At 46.1% G+C, this 19,757-nt stretch overlaps 2 protein-coding genes across 3 annotated transcripts; one reads left to right on the forward strand and one right to left on the reverse strand.

Annotated features, from left to right (window-relative positions):
- Nucleotides 1-71: 71 nt before the first annotated feature.
- On the reverse strand, nt 72-17,210 carry Dhod (dihydroorotate dehydrogenase 2). Of its 2 annotated transcripts, none has more exons than XM_089548788.1 (8): nt 17,000-17,210; nt 15,477-15,689; nt 12,173-12,372; nt 10,979-11,228; nt 7,172-7,285; nt 4,642-4,795; nt 3,385-3,544; nt 72-205 (listed from the first exon to the last, which is right to left on the reverse strand). In XM_089548788.1, exons 2-8 carry the CDS (start codon nt 15,672-15,674, stop codon nt 145-147), a joined length of 1,137 nt encoding a protein of 378 aa, XP_089404914.1. In that variant the 5' UTR covers nt 15,675-15,689; nt 17,000-17,210; the 3' UTR covers nt 72-144. The 2 variants fall into 2 exon arrangements, with proteins under 2 accessions (XP_089404914.1, XP_089404913.1); XM_089548787.1 differs by having other exon boundaries at nt 16,962-17,210.
- Nucleotides 17,211-17,476: 266 nt separating this feature from the next.
- MED6 (mediator complex subunit 6) lies at nt 17,477-18,715 on the forward strand. The gene has a single exon (XM_089548789.1). The coding sequence runs from the start codon at nt 17,723-17,725 to the stop codon at nt 18,368-18,370; it is 648 nt and encodes a 215-aa protein (XP_089404915.1). The 5' UTR covers nt 17,477-17,722; the 3' UTR covers nt 18,371-18,715.
- The last annotated feature ends 1,042 nt before the right edge of the window (nt 18,716-19,757 follow it).

A 19,757-nucleotide genomic window follows, 5' to 3' on the forward strand; every position in this document is an offset into this window, starting at 1 on the left:
CCGTATTTTAGGCAGTAAACAAACCCAAAAAATCTGCATTGGTGATGACAGAAGCATCCTTCACATCTCTCTGAGAAGCGCAATAATACTGTATAGTTTATTGTGTTCAAGAACAAAAAGCTGATCCAAGGCATCGACACTTTGCTATTTTGAATCTCTATGGTCGGCCCCGACAGCATCTTGAACTCTTGTGTATCCATTCTTCCTAAAAGAAATATACACGTAGAAAATATATTAAAGATATGAAACACTAAACAAAAAAAAAAGCGAGGCAGACAAGAGCAAATGAAAAGGGCAAAAAATTATATAAGGAACGGCACAAAACTTGATTCAACACTAAAATTAAGACACCAATCAATACACCTGGGTACTTCAGTTACCACTTTCAAAAAGTCCTAAAAATAGAGAGGTCATCTCTTAAAATAATTTCCTTTTAATTTGAACTGCCAGCCGTGGGTGACTTCAGTTATTGTAAATATCATACCAGTTATATAGCTATCTCGTTAAATTAACTAATTAGCTGTTTATATTAGGGCAATCTGGTTCTTTAGTGCCAATGGCAAGTTTGAAGCTAAAGACAAGACTATATCATATCAGGTCTTGAACTAAGAAAAGCATTTCTTTAAGGCTTTTCAGATTGAGGAATTGTGATTTTTTTTTTCCGCACAAAACAAACTGAGCGCATGAGGCGTGCAGGAAGTCTAGTGCAAACGTAACATCTGCTAGTGAAATGTTGCTGTGCCTACGCAGTGCCCCATTCGAACTGACTGATCTGCCATACCGTGGTATGCCCCTTCTTTTGCTTCATCCTTTGGCACAAGGAAAAGGGCAGTCATTGCTAGCTACAAGGCCATTATTAAAGGCGCACTGAAGAGGATTCTGAACTTGTCTTTTTGCCGCGGGAACTCGATCTACACGTTCCTAGCATTCTTAGGAACTTCGAATTATTGGCCTGTGTGGCCGATTTCCCTAGTTAAATCGAATTAACGTCCGGCTCCCGCCTTTATTTTTTGAATTCTCCCCGTACGGTGGGCGGAGTCGACCAATGCGTGAAGTGCCTTTCAGCCAGCTCCGTGGAGGCTTTGCTTTCGCTTTGTTTTGTTTTTTAGGTTTCCATGAATGTAAATAGTTTCATTCGCAGATAAAATAGCCGCAAAATAAGCCCGAAGAAATAAAAATATGCGCGGACTATTTGCTACTACGGACTACTACGTATTACTCCGCCGATGGCAGAGCGGCAAGCCGCCGCGGGACTGGGTGAAAGGTGCTCCACGCGTTGGTCGACTCCGCCCACCGTACGGGGGAGAATTAAAAAAAAGAAAGGCTGGAGCCAGATGTTAATTCGATTTAATTAGCGAAATCGGCCACACAGGGCAATAAATCAAAGTTTCTAAGAAAGCTCAGAACGTGCAGATTGAGTTCCCGCGGCAAAAAGACAAGTTCAGATTCCTCTTCAGTGCACCTTTAAGAGCGAAGAAGCAAAATAATGTAAATGCCGTGATCCATTTGAGCAGGCAGTTCATGTTTGGCGCCATAGTCGGAACGACACATCACCAGCGGATGTTATGTTCACACTGAGCTTTCTGAGTGCCCCATATACGATAGATTCTAATCACACTGCAAGGCTTCAGAGAACAACTGTTCAATCATTTAAAAAATTTATATGGGATCCCCTTTTCCGTGGCTACGAACTCGACACTGGCACTAACCACCAGACTGTGTTAATCGGAAAGCTATTTGTAGATCTTAGTTAATGATCGAGCTAAAGAGCATGAAATGTATAATAACTGACATCCACCAGGGCAGAACGTATGTTCCTGGAAAGATTTTCTTTCGATTTCCACCAAACTCTCCACATTTAGAAATTCTTTAAAGTGCTCCCTGAAACACCCAGTACATATACAGCAAAGGATGCGCTAATCCTTGCAACAGTGAAGACAAATTTATTTCTAACTTTAGTGGTAGCTTGCTGTGGGCTACACTGCAAAGTTATGTCCTCTCCTTAAAGGGACAGTGCGGGCAACTGCATATAATTTTATTTCCAAAGAAAAATTGATTCTACGGTTTTTCTGTCTATGTTGATATTAGTTCTGCAGCAATTTACGGCTGATAAAACAGGATTAAAAAATTTTCCTCACCACTCAATTCAAAATCATAATGTCAACTCCGGAAGGGGCTCCTTGTCTCAGGGATCTGTCTCGGCGTCACTGCAGTTTGCTTGTGAAAACGGCCAATGGCCTGTAGTGCGTTTTTGGCTTTTCCCAGCTTATAAAAGTTCCATTTATGGCGAAAGTAGCACCTTTCCACCACAGTGGCCTATTGATACAGGACAACTTCAATTCATCCTCAATGCCCCTTTAAGATATTGCCAACACAGTCTCAAGAAGAGCTGCTAACTGAGATGTTGATGAGTGCATGCTTTTGCCTTCTCAGGAATAAACTCAACTGCAATAACTGCAATGTGAAAAAATTATCTTACTGCTAGCTGTAAAGCTCTAACCCAGGTAGTACCGAAACATTGCGATAATGTTACATTTTTGCTACGCTCAAATGTTATTTCAATGTCCTTAATGTCCTTTTTTTCTAATGTTTTTGTAATGTTACATATAAATGTTCGAATAACCTTTCCCAAACATTCATGCAACATGTAAACAACATAAATGGAACTTTCTCGAAAATGGTGAAGCAGCGCCCCGCACAAGCATGCAGGCCTGCCAGTGGTGACGGCACACAACTTACAACACTTTGCAAGAACCAACAACAAGAGCGACACCTTCTCCACTTCACTACAGCACAGCAAGTCATATTCACTCACCTCCAAACGGATATCATGCCGCCGAGCTTATATACTCGTTACTGCGGGATGTCCCATGAGTGACAGTGGGGAATGGGTAATAACTAAAGTTTTGTGACAAAATAATGGGGCTCTTCATGTAATCTATGGCGAGTACTATCTAAGAGATGTGGTTACAAGGTACTGTTAGTTGAAAAACATCTTTACACTAAGAACAGTTAGAAAATGTCTGGAAATCCGTACTCGAAATATATTTGCAATGTTGTTTTATAGTTGCGACTCTAACATTATAATAAAATTTAGAAGATTATATTAAAACAACGTTTGTTTAGAATGTGAAAGTAACGTTTCCTATGTAACTTATAACGTTATATGTTAATTTTTAATGTTAATGTAAAGTTACTATGCAACCTGTAACATTACTCCAACTTACATAACATTTTTATAACACTATTCTAATGTTCGGTGCTACCTGGGAAGGTCATTGTTCAAGAGCACCTACTGTGTGCGCCATCAAAGCTCCAGCTCTGAGCACACGATAAATTCAACACCTGCGTGATGGCAATCGACCAAGCAAATAGCTATGTCACCTGAGTAGTTCCGCCAGCTCAGTCTTGACCGTCTGGACAACTGGTGGGCCATAGTAGATGAGGGAGGAGTACAGCTGCACAGCGGATGCTCCGGCTCGGATTTTTGCGTAGGCATCCTCACCGCAAAACACGCCACCCACACCAATTATTGGTATGGACCCTGTTTGGACGTGGTAAATGAATGTTCAGCTCATGAGAACAAGAATCCTTAGTACAGCTTTGAAATCTCCTATTACATTTTACGGCTTCCATTACAGAAGCCGTAATGTTTGAAAACTATTTTAAAAACAACTTACGATTGGCGTTCCTTTTTTTCTTTTTTGACACATAAAAGTTTCTTACAAACAGCCAAACTAGTCAGAAATGGTAACATCAAAACACCAAGCTTTATGAAATCAACACCTCGAAAGATGCCCATGATGCAAGTAATACAGGAAAAAAAGTAGACACTAGAACTGGCGGCAAAATCTGTTAACAAAAAGACTGCGGAAGCCGTGCTACCAAGCTCACTGTTCTGTGAAATATTTCTTGCCATGTTTGCTAGTTGGCACAAAAAAAGTCTCCTATCTGCAAAGTGAAGGATGCTAAGTTCACCTGGAACGAAGAAATTATACTCCACGGCAACCTTTTCTCGCAATGGAATGGAAGCTACGATGCTGAAGCAAGCCCTCTCTTCCTATGAAGCAGATTAGCGCCCTCGATGCAGTCATTAGTTTCCTCTTGTAACACAGTACATCAACAGTATTCATTACACAGGGCACAATTCTATTACAACTGTAAGCTTTATTATAATGAATTTGCTGAACATGCCTTGTTACAAGAAGCTTCCATAGGTGGCACCAGCAACACAAACAACGGAATGGAGCTACTAAACCACAGAGAGCAACACGCCAGGTTGCCATTGCCCGGCCGATATATTTGTGCGAATGACACAGCTGAGGTTGCTGCTCCCCTGTAGTCTTATCTTCATTGCCAAGACAAAGCGCCTTAAGGGGTTAAGGTAAATGTAAGAGCACTTAAACAAAACAAAAAAATTATATTTTCGTACTGTCTTGCTACCTGGAAAAGTCTGCCCAGATTCCTACTGTGAAACTCTTTTGACAACACTAGAGCCTGTTGTTGCCTGTCAGTAGTTTTTCAGCGAAGGTTCATCAATGCCCCGCAACTAACTCCCAATCCCAAAGGTTCAACAGGACACAACTGCACATACACAGTCAAAGGAAAACAAAAAATTTGACCGCAAGGAAGGATGCTCACCCCTGGTGAGCCGGTACATGTCTGCAATAGTCTTGGTGGAGATGTCATTCAGAGGCCTGCCACTGAGACCACCTGACTCAGATCGATGTTCACTCCGCAGGCTGTCTGGCCGCGAAATGGTGGTGTTGCACACTATCAGTCCATCCACTCTGGCCTGCACAGAAGCCGTGGTACATCGCTCTGTGCTTCATGAACAATGCAAACAAATGAACGACATGACCGTGCACCAATTGGCGACCTGCATATTTTCATGTGCACCAGATTGCAGGCATGCTTATGGCCAACGATGGTGCTAAATTTCCACCGTTGAAAAGGACCGACAATGCAGCAAGAGCAAAAACAGCATTCAAGATTGCTGCAGTACACAAGCTCACAGCGACCAGCACACTGCCGAAGGACGCTTTACAGTGCAAGAGCTTGGGTGCCGCATGATAGCAAGCAGCTGCCCTCTGGCCTTGTGAATTCAACAGCGATTCATGGTAAGTGAGGCAGCGCAAAACGGAACAAGGGACAGAGAAAGACGCACACAACACAGGCGCATCTTTCTCTGTCCCTTGTCTTGTTTTGCGCTACCTCACATACCATGGATCACAGTTACCAACTCGCCCAAGTTTCTACCCTTGTGAAGAATTCAACAGCAGCCACTGAAGTCCTGAAAAGCACTGCTCCACACCACACAGTAGATAACTAGCTGGAGGGTTGCATAACAACTTTTGTGAACGTGCAGAGAATGTGTTAATGCTGCGAAAGTCTTTATTTAACCAACATGACTCGCTTGTCTCCTTCCAGCTGTCAAATCGACTCAGATTTACGACAAAGCAAACTGCCAGGGTTGTAGCCAGTGGGAAGGGAGCAAGCACCCTTTCCTAGCTAGCACCCTCACTGCTATAGACTGCGCCCACATCATTCTTGTACCTTTCCTGCTTCAGTCTTCAGTACTGTAGCACGTCTGAGTTTAAATTAACATCTAAACTAGTCCCCTTTTCCATGAACCACAACTTACAGGTTTTCCAACCTCTATGCACCGCAAACATTTCCCTTTGACAGAAAACCTGGAAGCATGTTTGTAAGCACAGAGGCTCCAATAAAAAGTCTGTGTGACTTCCACAAGCATAGTAGAGGCTGCGTACGACGAGGCAACTTTCTTTCACAGTGGTTCTAGCACACTGATGCTTAGCACTAGCTCGTGGGTTTAATTCCTGGCCACACTAAGGAGAGATAGAGATAAAAAGCAGCAACGCTTATTCACCAAGCATTCTGGTGCATGCAGAACAACTCCAGGAGGTAAAAATGAATCAGCAGCCCTCCTTTACAGCGTGGCCCTAAAGGCAAGGTGTAGCTTTGGCATGCACCGTCAGGGACAAAATACCTCGTGCTTACCGCTCTTGTTAGTCCACGGTTCTAGACCTCACTTGCAGAGATGAGAGTGGGACTCATGTGCTCTAATTTGTTGTAATGAAATGAAGTGGTCATGGGCAGACGTGGTATCCACGCACGTGGAATGTGTTTAGCGCGTCCTGGAGACCTTTGTTCCCAATAGAGTCAAGCCCACTTATAACAATATTCAAGTGCCATGGAAATACCATTGTTATAACCAATAATTGCTATAACAGGGTTGTGCCAAAAAAAAGAAAAGACGACAAACTTCAGAGCATTTATTGACAGTAAATACCCGGAGGGCTTTGATTGTTCTAATGCCTGTAAAAGCTCGTTAATTCAAACTTCAGGGAACCGGAACAATGTTCACCAATGACCAAAGCACCGCCATCACTGCGCCACCGGGAGCTTCGCGCGCCTCCGCGTCACAGGAATCAAGCCGGCTTTCCGGAAGTGATTCTTATGGGAAATTCAAGAAGCATGCAGAACTAAGGGTGCAGTGACAGCTGACAAGAGAAAAACCGCGCTGGCTGCATGCACACACACTGCACCGACTGATTGGGGATATGCATGGCGTGCGTAGCCAATGCAGCAGCTCTCCTGACGCAATGACGCCTGCCTCTTTTTGCTTTCGTGGCGTTGCTGCGCCAGCTTAGTCCATTGGTCGGCCCCACACGTGCGCGCTTTTGTGTTGTAAGCACGGTTTTGCTGGTGTGGTTGTAGCATTTCCTTCTTTCTTTTTCTATAATAGTTGACACTCAATTACCAGATTTAATTGTTATAACCAATAATGTGTCTTGACAGCATTGCTATAAGCAGTTTATTTTACCATAGAACACATGGCAAAGCTGATGGTGCCATGACTGACCATTGTTATATGCGATATATTGTTATAACCAGTATTGTTATAAGTGGGCTTGACTGTACTATTACCAAAAAGGTACACCTGCATTAGAGACCTACAAAATGGTCAGTGCAAGGTGCAGGTAAACTGAAACCATGAGGGGCACTCTCACTTCTTCTCTTGGCAAGACCTTGCTTGTCTAGATGAGCTTCACAGCTCATCTAGACAGAGCCTTGGGGACAGGTGGAACAATGTGGCTGTCTGCCGACTGAAACACCCAGCTGGAGATACTGGTCCTGCTGTACGCACCCTGGTTCCGGTGACCACAGCTGCGATGTCAGCCTTTTCTTGGTCGGTCAGATCAGGTGCAATCTTGAGCAGCACGGGCAGCCGCCTGGGCAAACTATTCCTCACCTCGATCACCTGCCATGGGAAAAAAACCCTGCATGGCTGCACCTGCCCACGAACTCTACTCTCTACAACCCACAGATGTCAACAGTCATCGAAACCTGTCTTTGTTTGTGATGTTGATTAAAGTGGGAAAACACTTGTATAACCATTTGCAAAAAGACTATTTTACAGAAAGTGGAAGAAAAGCATGCCTCTAGTAAATTCACAGCCTTTGCATGTCACGTGCAGTGCTCTATGAATTAGTACTCCACGGCAATGGCTGTCTCACTTTAAAGTGTGTTTGTACTTTGTTCGGCCTAACCAGTAACGCCATCCCTGACCTGACGACGCGGAGAAGGCACACAAGACAAAGCGCCTTGCCTGTGTCGCTTTGCCCTGTGTGCCTCCCTCAAGAATATTTTTCTATGCCACGCTAAATCAGCTGGTCACTATGTGGCCTAAAATTTTCACTTCGTGTGCAGGAAATCATTACTACATCTTCAGGTGAACTCTTTTCTTATTGTGCAATACTAAAGCATACCAGAGGTCATGGGCAACCCATAGATGCTGTCTGCTAATTCAAGCTCCAAACATCAGTTACATAATCTATTCAGTCAACTTTCCCTTGGAAGTAATCTTTCTCACGATGTGGTGAATTTCACGTCAGGCTAAAAGGGTGCAGCACATCACCTTTCTTAGCGATCATAGCAAGCCCTCTACACTGCACTCTCCTGCAAATGGCATTGGCTTCGCGACTTTTCTACATCCTGAGATAAATTTTCCTACATACTGAAAGTAGCAACAAGTCTAAGGATAACGCTGGAAAATCTTATTTTAGGTTGGATGATGAAGACCTGAAAAACAAAACAGAGCATTGTCTGCTGTCCATTGGGAAGCTTCATTTTCTGCCTGCGGCTGGTTTATTGCTTTCTTTTTTTTTTTTCTGCACCAATAGGATGTTGTAGAGATGTTAGCAATACTGTGGCCCTTAATTGCAGTGTGCCTAGCTGATGCGACTATTGTCTGCAGGTTTGAAACAAGTATTCGGAGGGCTGGACTGGGAAGAGCGATGGATTAATGTTAACAAGGAGGGCCTTACTATTAGTAATCTCTAATTTTCTAATGAAAACTACCTACCTCAGCAACTCGGGAGAGGAAATGCGGCCTGACTGACTACATAAACCTGGTGTTGTGAATCTACATCCCCCCCCCCCCCCCCCCCCCCCCCAACTCTCTTTGTGTGTTCCAGTCACACCTGTATCCACTTAGGCCATGCCCAGAGGCAGCGCGTGGTTCTGCGAAAGTGGTCTTTCTCCGTGCACGCGCTCCCATGCGACGTGAAAAGACAGGTGGAACCAAACACGAGGGACGCATTCGACTCCTGGATTCCACGTACCTCCACTTCTGCCTAACTGCCACGACGTGTTTTCCCCGAGTTCCCCGTAAACGGCACCCAACGCAGCAGTATTGACCCTGCGACCTTGTGTGTACAACCGTCAGGGTGACATCACTCAACGCCTGCTGTCACGTGCGGAGACGAGCGTCTGCCATTCAACCGCGCCTGGCTCTTATCAACTGCGCGGGTGACACCGCTGCAGGTGTTCGCCCTTGGCGTTTCCTTGAAACAAGATATGGAATCCACCTGCCCGGACGGGCCACTTCCGAGTATCCACGGGCCTCAGCCGAGGAAGACGACGAAGCAGGGAACGACCTTGGGGAGCACCTGGACGAAGTCCCTACGATTGGTCGGAAATGGCGGGAAGACCTCGGGAGGGACTATAAAAAGCGCTCGACACGTTCCTTGAAGAGCCATTCCCTGAGAGATTTCCCTCAGCGTTTCCCTGAGACTTCTCAGTTTTTACCTTGTTTGTCTTTTTTGTAAATAATCATGTAAATATGTGAATACAGTTTTTCCTTCGCTTCTCCTACTCCCTGTCTCCGGCCCACGTTCCTTCCTCCTTCGGCACTGCGGCGGTGCTCCTGGACCCGATGCCTGGTGGAACACGCTACTAGCCCGGCAAAACGTAACACTGGGTTTTAAAATTCGTCTCACTATCGTCCAAAAGCGGTAAGGGGAAGTAAGAAAGTGCTCATGGCCAAAACAAAAAAGTAAGCAAATGTAGACAAAAGTAAATTCAAGCACAAGAAATTAAAGCAACTATGTCAGAAGCTCCAGCAAAAAGGTCCGTTGAAGAATGGATCAGTTGTAATGTGAAACCGTCAGTACCTCAATGTCGAAAAAATTGTCTGGTGTCAGCGTCAACCGTTTGAAGCCTCGTAGCCGAAGCGGCCACAGCAATCGGCCACCCTGGCAACCTAGGTGGGCCAACTATATCACGTGACTTTGTGGTGTCATAACAACCTGCCAACCAGATTGTGACCAAACTGACTACCGTGGCAGGTGGCAAAGATTGCTTGCGAGAGGTTGCTCGGAAAGAGCAACCTGGGTCGCACAAGCTTCACCGGTTGTAGCGTCTGCCATGCAGAGTGGTGCAGCGGTTAAGCGATCAGCAGGGCAGTGGCGCATCGCTTAACCGCTGCACCACTGCGCCAGGAGGGGTATGAGGACTGCCAGCAATCTATGAATGTAAAGCCAAGAATTACCGATTCCGCATATATGGACATTAAACCCATTAACTCTATCGCGTCATACCCTTAAGGTGGAGCTTATGGCGTGGATATACTAAGATGTTCTCGGTGCGCGGGCGCGTTTTGCAACGTGACGTCGCCATGCCGCGCGTGCTATGTCGGAGTATAACCGTGCCTTTAAGTGTGCCCTCCAATTTAGTATCGCTCCAGTGTTGGTATTTCTGCCTCCGTTGATAGCTAGCTTTGCCTGAGAAGGGTGGGGAAACTTTGAACGTGGCAGAAGAAAAGAGAAAATGTCCACTTGAACAAATTTGTTTTTTGTTCTTCTATTTAAGTTCCCTTTTCTTCTGTGATGTTCAAAGTTCTGCACCCTTCTCAAGCAAGCTAGCTATCAACAGAGGCACGGATACCAACATCAAGGATTCGGTATTAGTGGCTAAATGTAATCAAAGAAAAGCAAGAGTGCAGTTTTCCAGGACAGATGCTGAAATCTTGAAGCCCGATGAACCACACAACAAGGTTTCATGGGCTACATAGAGCATTTAGCTCCTAGAAATTTCATCCTTGTCCAATCTCTCATTGTGGAAACACCACAGCATGCACTCAGTACAAGACATCAGTCAGAGGCAGATGGAGATCAAAGGCGATAAGCCAGTGGACCTGTTACACTCGTGCATAACCAAATAGCATGAGAACCAGCAAACTGAACTGCTAGTTATGTTGTAAGCCAGCAGTTTCGGATTCTGATGCAGTACTTGTTCTAGAATGCATACTTCAAAGCTTGCCACTGATCTGTTCCCATGCTACTTATCGCTCAATCTGAAAGCAGCCACCAGCTTCAAGTAAGCTCGGTAAGCAGCTGCGGTGGCTTCAGTCCAAGTTTTTGCTAGTGGAAGCAATCCGCATACAAATCATCCAGTTATTTCACACATGGAACTACATAAATCCATGCAAGACCGGGCACTGGCACAGGATGTTGAACTACCCGCAGCTCACCTGAAGCTACCTCAGACCCTGCAAAGCACACATCTAGGTCAACCCACTAATTTTTAACTGATAATTTAAAAAAACAAACAAAGAAAAGTCAACTTATGCGCAACAACATTCTTTGCGAAATGGTTGTGCAAGTGGTCACACCTTGAGTAGCAGCTCCTCAAGGTGCTTCCGCCGCTGCAGGGAGCGCAGCCCGGGCGTGTTGGGGCTCGACACGTTCACTACCAAGTAGTCAGCCAGGTCAGCAAAGCGGTGAACACCTGCCACATAGTCGGCCGTCGCATCCTCACTTGTCTTGTTGCGGCCCAGGTTCACACCCACAGGGGCAGCCCACACCCGCTGTTTATGCAGGGAGGCCCACACCTGGTCGTGGCCCACACTGTTGAAACCGTACCTGCAGTGCAATGAGGGCTCCACATCATCCTACATGGTGTACACTCCTACATGGTGTGCACCCAGGACAAGCTATCTATGTGCATATATACAACACTTCTAGTGTTTCTGTGAGAGACTGCAGAGAGGGACTCTCAAGAAGAACTCTAGTTAGGGCTAGTTGGTTCATGATTCACAAAGAAAACGGCGCAAAATACAAGGACAAAAGAGAAGCACGCCATTTTCTTTGCGAATCACGAACGAACTAGCCCAAACTAGAGTTCTTCTTGAATATATTTCTTCTACAACGGGCCCTTTACTTTTTCAAAGCTCTCACACCGAACCTGCCAATGCCTGTGTCAACCTCATCGCTGTGTCTATGTAACCAGTCCCGAGTCGTTTCGTACTGCTTGAAAAGGAAACTTGTTCCCTTGGATGGCACTGGTCCTGTTGTGTATGCTCTTTTGTGCCCGTATTTTGCACCGCTTTCTTTGTGAATCAGAGACTCTCAGTTTAACTGTCTGTAAAAGTGCGCCTGGATAATATAGAAAGCTCTGTTGATGGTTAAATAGAACGGAGCCAACAGCCACAGTCACTGTGATCCCAGCTAAAGCCAGGTGTCAGCACTTCCAGAATTATTTTGCTTAAACAGTTCATTTAGGAAGACTTCGTCTACCTGCCATCACTGCGACATGAAACCAAACAAAACACCCTTCTTTTATTTCCCACTTCTTTAATGCCTTACTCAGGCTAACCTCTGAGCACTGAGATTTCTCACCCTATGACGCCCCACCCGTTTGCACTGGTCAAAAGGAGCAGCTGCTCTTGCAGAACTGCTTTTCTCTGCCTGCCTCACAGGGATCTCGTGCTAGCCCCATTTCAATTTTGTGCACCAAGGTTTTCTTTTTGACAACGATTTGCCTGAACCTGTAGCCATGCATGTAACGGTGACAAGCGCACCCATACCTGTTGACCACGCCCAAGTCTTCAGAGAGGCGAAAGACTCGAGGCTTGGGGTTCCCGGGCTGAGGCAGCGGTGTCACTGAGCCAACTTCAACAAAGCCAAAGCCCCAGTCCTGGGCGCCCAGGACACCTTCCCCGTGCTTGTCGAAGCCCGCTGCCAGACCAATGGGGTTGGAGAGCGACAGGCCAAACACCTCTGTGTGCTGAAAGGCCAGGAGAAAGGACTTAGTGCCGAAGCTCTTACCACCATGCTCTGTGCTCACACCCGATTTTCATTTTTGTTCCTTGTTTTTTACTCCATAAATTAAGAAAACTGCAATTCTGATGCCAGCTTTTGTGAATCCTGGCAAATGAATACAGACTTCTTTAAAATTTCCTCCTCACAGCAGTGAACCGAGGAAGCTGGCATATTACAGCAAAAATTTCACAAATTAATTGTCTCTTCAGGGCCCATGAACACAGTAGAAGATAGAAAACTGTGGCAGTTAATAGCGGTTAATAGAGCACAATGAGCCCTTGCTGTACGGGTGTGATACCAATGCTAACTTTACAAGGTCAGCTGAGATTCAAATGGAAAGCATCAACAAACCATGTTTTGTTTTTAACCACAAAGTGCTCTGACACCACTGCTGAGCACAGAAACAAGTGGCTGCATCCAATCACAACAGCGCAAAGCAAGAGTGATTATGCTAGCAGGTATTATTTCAACCAAAGGGAGCTGCGCTTTTTGTGCAAGTATATATTATAAATGCTGCCGCCTACTACCTGCACCATAACTACCCCCTAAGTAACAGGTTAAACTCAGAGAGTTCACCTTCTAGACTGGGAAAGCTGATTGCAGGCAGCAATTAGAACAGAACAGACAACAACTGGAACCAAATGACATACAGTAAAGAATGGCTCCCACTGATACACAGGTGGTATTCTGCTTAGTATAATTGCTCTTAGCTAATTGAGCAGTTTTGAAATTGCAGTTAGTACTCTTATTTATATTCCCAGCTATTCCTTGTTGGTTCCAGTTGGTTCCAGTTGGAACCAGCTGGGTTCCAGTTGGTTCCAGCTGGAACCAACTGGAAATTGTTCCATAAACCAGTTGAGCTGGGAAAGATTTTCACCTGGGAATTGATTACAATGATAGTGCAGAGTTCATGCTGAAAATGCGGGAGCATTTTTTTTTTGGTTCCATTCTGTTTTCACTTTTTGTCACCCTCCTATACAATTTTTGGTTGGTTGGTTGGTTGGTTTATGGGGTTTAACGTCCCAAAGCGACTAAGGCTATCAGAGACGCCGTAGTGGAGGGCTCCGGAAATTTCGACCACCTGGGGTTCTTTAACGTGCACTGACATCGCACAGTACACGGGCCTCTAGAATTTCTCCTCCAACGAAATTCAGCCGCCGCGGCCGGGATCGAACCCGCGTCTTTCGGGCCAGCAGCCGAGCACCATAACCGCTCAGCCACCGCGGCGGGGCTCCTATACAATTTTTAACCACATCAAAGAAGACAAGCTGGGAGGCAACCTCAAGGCCTCCTGCTCACAACAGCAGCATTTCTGCAATGATCTTTGCAACGCACATCATCCCTCAGCTGCCACAACACACACTGGTTGTACTCTCTTCGAAAGGGGCTACCCATACCACAGAGAGTGGGAGGCCATCGAGACACTTTATTTATGTTGCTTCTTCACACTGAATGCAGCATAAAAGAATCATTGCCAGTGTTGGTCAAATGTTTAGGGGAAACCCCCAAGGTGGAGTAGATTTGTAATAAGGGAGTAATTACTCATTGCCATCCACCCGAGCGCAGCCATACGGCTACAGAGGAAAGCTATACAGCTTTCTCAGAAACTTCGTAGTTAAAGAAAAATTCGTCCTGGTCCGGGATTCGAACCCGGGACCACCGCTTCACCGGAGCAGTCACTCTACCAATTGAGCTAACCGGGACGGCAAGCTTATGGTAGGGCGAGAGCGAATTGATCAATAACTTGAAGTGGGAACAGTGTTGGTCAAATGTTTAGGGGAAACCCCCAAGGTGGAGTAGATTTGTAATAAGGGAGTAATTACTCCCTTATTACAATCATTGCCAGTGCTCCTTCAGCCGCCAGTCTGGAAGACTGCCCAATAAGAAAAACTGAGTGCCACATTTATTTTCGAAATGTGTATCCTGTATGGCTAAGGTCAACAGCTAATGAAGCGCAGCAAACAAGCACAAGAAATATCTTACACATCTGCTTTTTTAATCATCTGAAAAAGTGTGCAGTTATTGCACCTTTGAGATGAAAGTCAAAGTAGTGGATGAAAGTAGTGGGTGGTTTTTTTATTTATTTATTTATTTATTTATAAATACTGCGGTCTTGAACAACAAGACCATCGCAGGTGGGTACATAATTTGTGTAACACCAAAGGACAAAAAAAAAAGAAAATACAGCAGACAAGGCGTCACAGCAACGAAATTATTACATCACACTATACTGTATCGTTTCACAACCTCAGAATATATATACTGCAGTCATAGAGCCAAGCATATAATTAAGTAAATCTCAACAAATTACTCATCAACCGAACATTCAAAATTTCGTCCCTTGTTGCAGCAGCGCCTCAAAATGGGACAAATTATTCTCTTTGACTATATGACCAGCAAGGTTGTTCCATTCGGTAATAGTTCTAGGAAAATAGGAATATTTGTAGCAGTTCGTTCTTGTGGATAAAGGTTTTACAGAAAGAGAATGTCTCAGGTGTGTTGCATAACCACTAGAGTAACTAACAATTTTCGAGATGTCAATGTTGTATTGCCCATGAATTAACTGGAAAAAGAATTTCAAACGACAGATACGGTTTCTATCAGTAACGGATGGTAAGCCACTCTTTTTAATAAGATTAGTGATAGAGGTGCGGCCATAGGAATTATAAATAAATCTTACTGCTTTCTTTTGAATCCTTTCTAATTTGTTAATGTTAATCTTGATGGGGAACCACTGCCACACGCTTGATGCCATGCACCATTCTCTCTACTGACAGTGCTGACAGATGCTTTTTTCCCACGTCCGACTAAGTTTGGAAGATTCCCTCCTCCCCGCAACATGCGCCCTCCAAAAGCTCGGACATGGTTTCACCTGCCTTTCTCAGTCCACCTAAGCGACGTTTCAGAGTATCAAATGGTGAAAACAAAGCAAGCACAGGGATTCTTCTGTCACTCTGCACTGGCCTTGCAGTATGATTTCTTACGCATTGCTGAAATGCAGTGGTGCAGAGTGCAGCCAGGGTAACGAACCGAGGCGGTATTTCTCAAACCATGTGAGGCGTCCCTTACCAGGACGTCGGGGTCGGGCTCCCTGCGGGTTCGCAGCAGTCGGAGGCGGGCCACTTGGACACCCAGCTGGTGAGCCGTCTCTGCGTCGAAGACTGCGTGCACAGCAGGCATGAGGAAGCGCCTGTAGAACTCTGCGTTGCCAGACACCGTCAGCAGGCCCACAAAGCCCAACGAGGCCCCACCCACGATGGCAGCCATCGACTTCAGCTTGTACTGCAACACGTGGCACATATGTTGTGAACTTTTATCTCACAGCTCAGTACCAGCACCAGCTCTTCGAGAAACAACTTCCATTTTAGCAGCATTCATAATGAATGCAACTGCACAAAGCAAGCACCAATGGATGAACAGAAAAGAAAAGAAGTGTACTGATGCGTTTTCTGTGGCTCTTTTTTGCACTTCAGGTTTAGTTGGTTTATGGGGCGTCCCAAAGCAACTCACATTATGAGGGACGCGGTAGTGAAGGGCTGCGAAAATTTCGACCACCAGGAGTTCTTTAACGTGCATTGACATCGAACAGCACACGGGCCTCTAGAATTTAGCTTCCATCGAAATTCGACCGCCGTGGCAGGGATTGAACCCACGTCTTTTGGGCCAGCCGCCGAGCGCCATAACCACAGAGCCACTGCGGCGTTACAAGTCAAATTGTTCAGCTAACTCATTTGCATACCATGTTTAGCAACCTATTCTCTGCAGTATACTTTGTACTTCTTTAAAAGATAACCCCCCCTCCCCCACTCCCCCACTCGCCAATTACACTCAAGAGACGTCAGACCCTATATAGCTGACAGATTAGTCTGCAGAGGCCCTTTATTCATGAGGTAGGTCATGCTTTTCAAGAAACCAGAGTTATAAAAAGAACGAAGAACACACCATATCCGAGCCAAAACGCAGGTTCCAATGCCATTCATTTTTGTGTCCCCTTTTGAGCGCAAACCTCGGACTAGATCCAGGCTAGCTCATACTTCTTCAACCGCTCACATTATAGCTTAATTTAACGAGAGTGATTTACCTCCTTTCTCAAATTTCGTTCCCATTCCTTCGCCCAACGGTGCACGAAAAGGTATGCTAGATTGTTTTTTTTATCAACAAAACCAGCTACCAAATGCGCCAGACGAGAATAGAGCGCCACAAAATTAATAAAACAATTTGACACGGTTCGGCCGGCATTCAATACACCGGAGACCATTCGCTAGAACATAACATTGCCGGCGCAGTAACTCCTGCGAATGTGAAAACGCGCAAGTTTGCCCACTTCGGCATGTGCGCATCTGGAGCAATGATGACTGAAGCAGTTGAATTCGTCTGCTCCAGTATACGCACGGAGAAAACATGTCACCGGCACTTCGAAACGCGCCAGGAGGAGCTGTTCTTCATGCAATGCCCTAAAATTCATGAGCGAAACCTTGAAAACGAAACTGTCACACGTGCAGTGCGCTAGGCAATTCGGCAGCACGTGTAGGCAACGGCACAACAGGAACTCACCGCGAGACGAGAACTGGACATCTCGCCGGAAATCGTACCTAAGCGATACAACCTTCGGTACACTGGCCGCAGTAGGCTTTCGCTTCGAAACAGTACATTAACTTTGTGCTTGTGGACCACACTTGCTCCGACAATCACAGGTTTCCATAAGTTCTACTACGGCAACATCGGCGACGTCTCGTCGGCTGCAGCAGCGGCGTCGCGTCGGCGTTGGAGGCGTGCGCGCGCGCGCGCGGTCGATGGCATGTTCTTTCCACTCTTTCCTTCCTCCGTGAGAAAAGCATAGGAGAAAAGCGTGATGTTGACGAAGCGGAAGTTAGAAATTTGGGGAGGGGGAGAGTCAAGGGAGGGGTGAATTTGGAGACGAAAAAATAACCAAACTAGACATTTTAAAAGCGAAATAGAAGGGAGAAAAAATTAACAATAGGGAAAATATAGGCTAGGGGGCGTAAGCTGCTACCTGATACAAAGGGTAATGCGATTATTATTCATCCACTCATCCATCCATCGTGGGCATCGTTGTTCTTTTGGTTTTCTAGGGGTAGTTGTGGAGCTGTTGATGTTGTGGCGTATTTTGGACTAATATTGGAGCTTCATTGGTCGTTTCTTTTGTGCAGTCGTGATAAGTGTTGTGCCTGAGCCCTGAGCTCTACACACATCTGGGCGTCGCGTGGTGTGTCACTCTGTAGCGGCGCCGCTTGGAAGCCGCAAGGCCCAGTGGCTGTTGACAAACGGCGTGGCGCGAATCCTTATCCGGCAGCATGGAGCCGGCCAAAGAGAATCCGTTAAGCATTTCGTGGCACGACACAGCCTGGCTACCTGCCCTGGATCCTTCAAATGTGATGGACTACTTCTCGGAAAGGAGCAACCCGTTCTACGACCGCACGTGCAACAACGAGATCGTCAAGATGCAGCGCTTGAGCCCTGACCAGCTGACTCACATGACGGGGCTCGAGTACGTGCTGCTGCACGCGCAGGAACCCATCCTGTATGTGGTGCGCAAGCAGCACCGACACTCCCCCACCCAGGTGACGCCGCTGGCCGACTACTACGTGCTGGCCGGCGTCGTCTACCAAGCGCCCGACCTAGGCTCGGTGCTTAACTCGCGGCTCTTGGGTGCCGCGCACGCGTTGCAGGCCGCGCTGCACGAGTCCATGGGCTACGCGCGGTACCACCCTTCGCGCGGCTACTGGTGGCATTTCAAGGATAACCCAGCTGGTACGGCGGCCGCCACCCCCGCGACCGCGGCCCCGAGCAACGCGGGCGCCAGCCTTTTCCAAAGGCGCCGGGTCGATATGCTGCTCGCAGAGCTGGCGGCCAAGTTCCCGCCCGAGCCGCCCAAGCCGGAAGCCGCCGACGTGAAACCCGCGAAAACGGTCGAGAAGAAACAGCCCCGGCCTGCCTCCTAGCCGGCCAGCTGTGAGGTGCGATTCTCGAAAAGTGCACCATAGACTTCGCTTTGGGTGGGACGGAGTTGCACCTGCGCTTTTCAGTGGCGTGGCTGGAGGGAAGTAGCCTTTGAATGGTGGACTGGACACAGTGGGACACATTTTGGTTGCTCCTTGACAGTAAGCAGTTTTGTCATTGCAAACAGTGCAGCCTACAGTGACAGCTGGCATGTCTTATCTTGATGTACTGCAGATGCAAGACTGCTGTACAGCACCGACATTTCCATGGACTAGTTTCATGTCACACATCATTCCGAAAGCTGTGCGATTGTAAAGGTGCTGCATTAAACTTGGCATCTCACCTGAGCTTGGTTCGTTCCCTACAGAAACATCTAGGTATAGTTTTGTACTTATTTAGGAGACCTACAGTTTAGTGAACCACTGTGGTCCGAATGACATGATCTGATCTGATGAGCTCAGTCCACACAGTTTCTTACCCTGATATGCGTGGTGGTCACGGTGTTCAGCTGCAACACAATTGAATCCCAGTGGTGGTGGCAGGATTTCAGCGGAGGTCAAACACGAAACTAGGCTTTAAAACAAACATTGGTTTGTGTTAAAGTAACCCTGGCGGTTTAAATCAGTGCGGAATCGTCTTCCACTGCAGTGTCCCTCATAGGACATAAGCTGCTTCTCACATTAAAGGGACTCGAGGACAAACAGAAGTTGGCCTGTATGGGTAGGGTACTGCATTCTAATTGCAAAGAAACAACTCAACAAAAATAGAGCTTTTATAAGCTGAAGAAGACCAAAGAACGAAATAAAGGTGTCACTGTCTGATTCCAGAAGTAGAATGCGTGTGTGGACACAGATTTTTGGCAGAGATGCCAGAGGCTGCACTACTCCGCAATTCACTTGAAAACAGTTACAACCCGTACTTTTCAGTAAGGCAGTGGGAAATACTGACTGGCAGGAAGACTTTTTGGTCTGATTTTCTCGCTAGTAAATCTCTCTTCCTGCTTGTCATAGCCAGAAATAGCCTGGCAAATGACTTTTACTGAGAACAATAATTTCAATTTTGCAGACAATACCATATTGTCTTACTCTGATTAGACTACCATGTGCAAAGCTAGCTCTTTAGTTGTGTGTGTAAATGCCATGGGAACTAGAAGCAAGTTTAAAATGTATGATGTAAGTTGCATTTTGTGGCACACCAGTTCACTCAGCTCAGATGCAACTAACTCTTACAGGAGCGCAAAGGACAACTTGATCTAACTTTTATTCGTAGAAAAATCGATTCTACACACTTTCTGGCTATGCTCATGTTTATTTGGCGACAAATGGTGCATTTATTGCTTAGAAAATGTGATTTAAAAATGTAACCTTTTTCACCCACAAAACTTTAAAA

This window comes from Amblyomma mixtum, chromosome 6 (assembly GCF_055824585.1).
Source record: "Amblyomma mixtum isolate Tamu chromosome 6, ASM5582458v1, whole genome shotgun sequence".
NCBI lineage: Eukaryota > Metazoa > Arthropoda > Arachnida > Ixodida > Ixodidae > Amblyomma > Amblyomma mixtum.

Excerpts from the sequence above, each read along its gene's own strand:
- Dhod (XM_089548787.1), bottom strand. The coding sequence starts at position 16,982 with ATGTCCAGTTCTCGTCTCGCG. Across the intron at positions 7,286-10,978 it reads TTGAGGAGCTGCTACTCAAG|GTGATCGAGGTGAGGAATAG; the intron begins GTGTGACCACTT and ends TTCCCATGGCAG. Across the intron at positions 4,796-7,171 it reads CTGTGGTCACCGGAACCAGG|GCCAGAGTGGATGGACTGAT; the intron begins GTGCGTACAGCA and ends GCTTCTGTGCAG.
- MED6 (XM_089548789.1), top strand. The coding sequence starts at position 17,723 with ATGGAGCCGGCCAAAGAGAATCCGTTAAGCATTTCGTGGCACGACACA.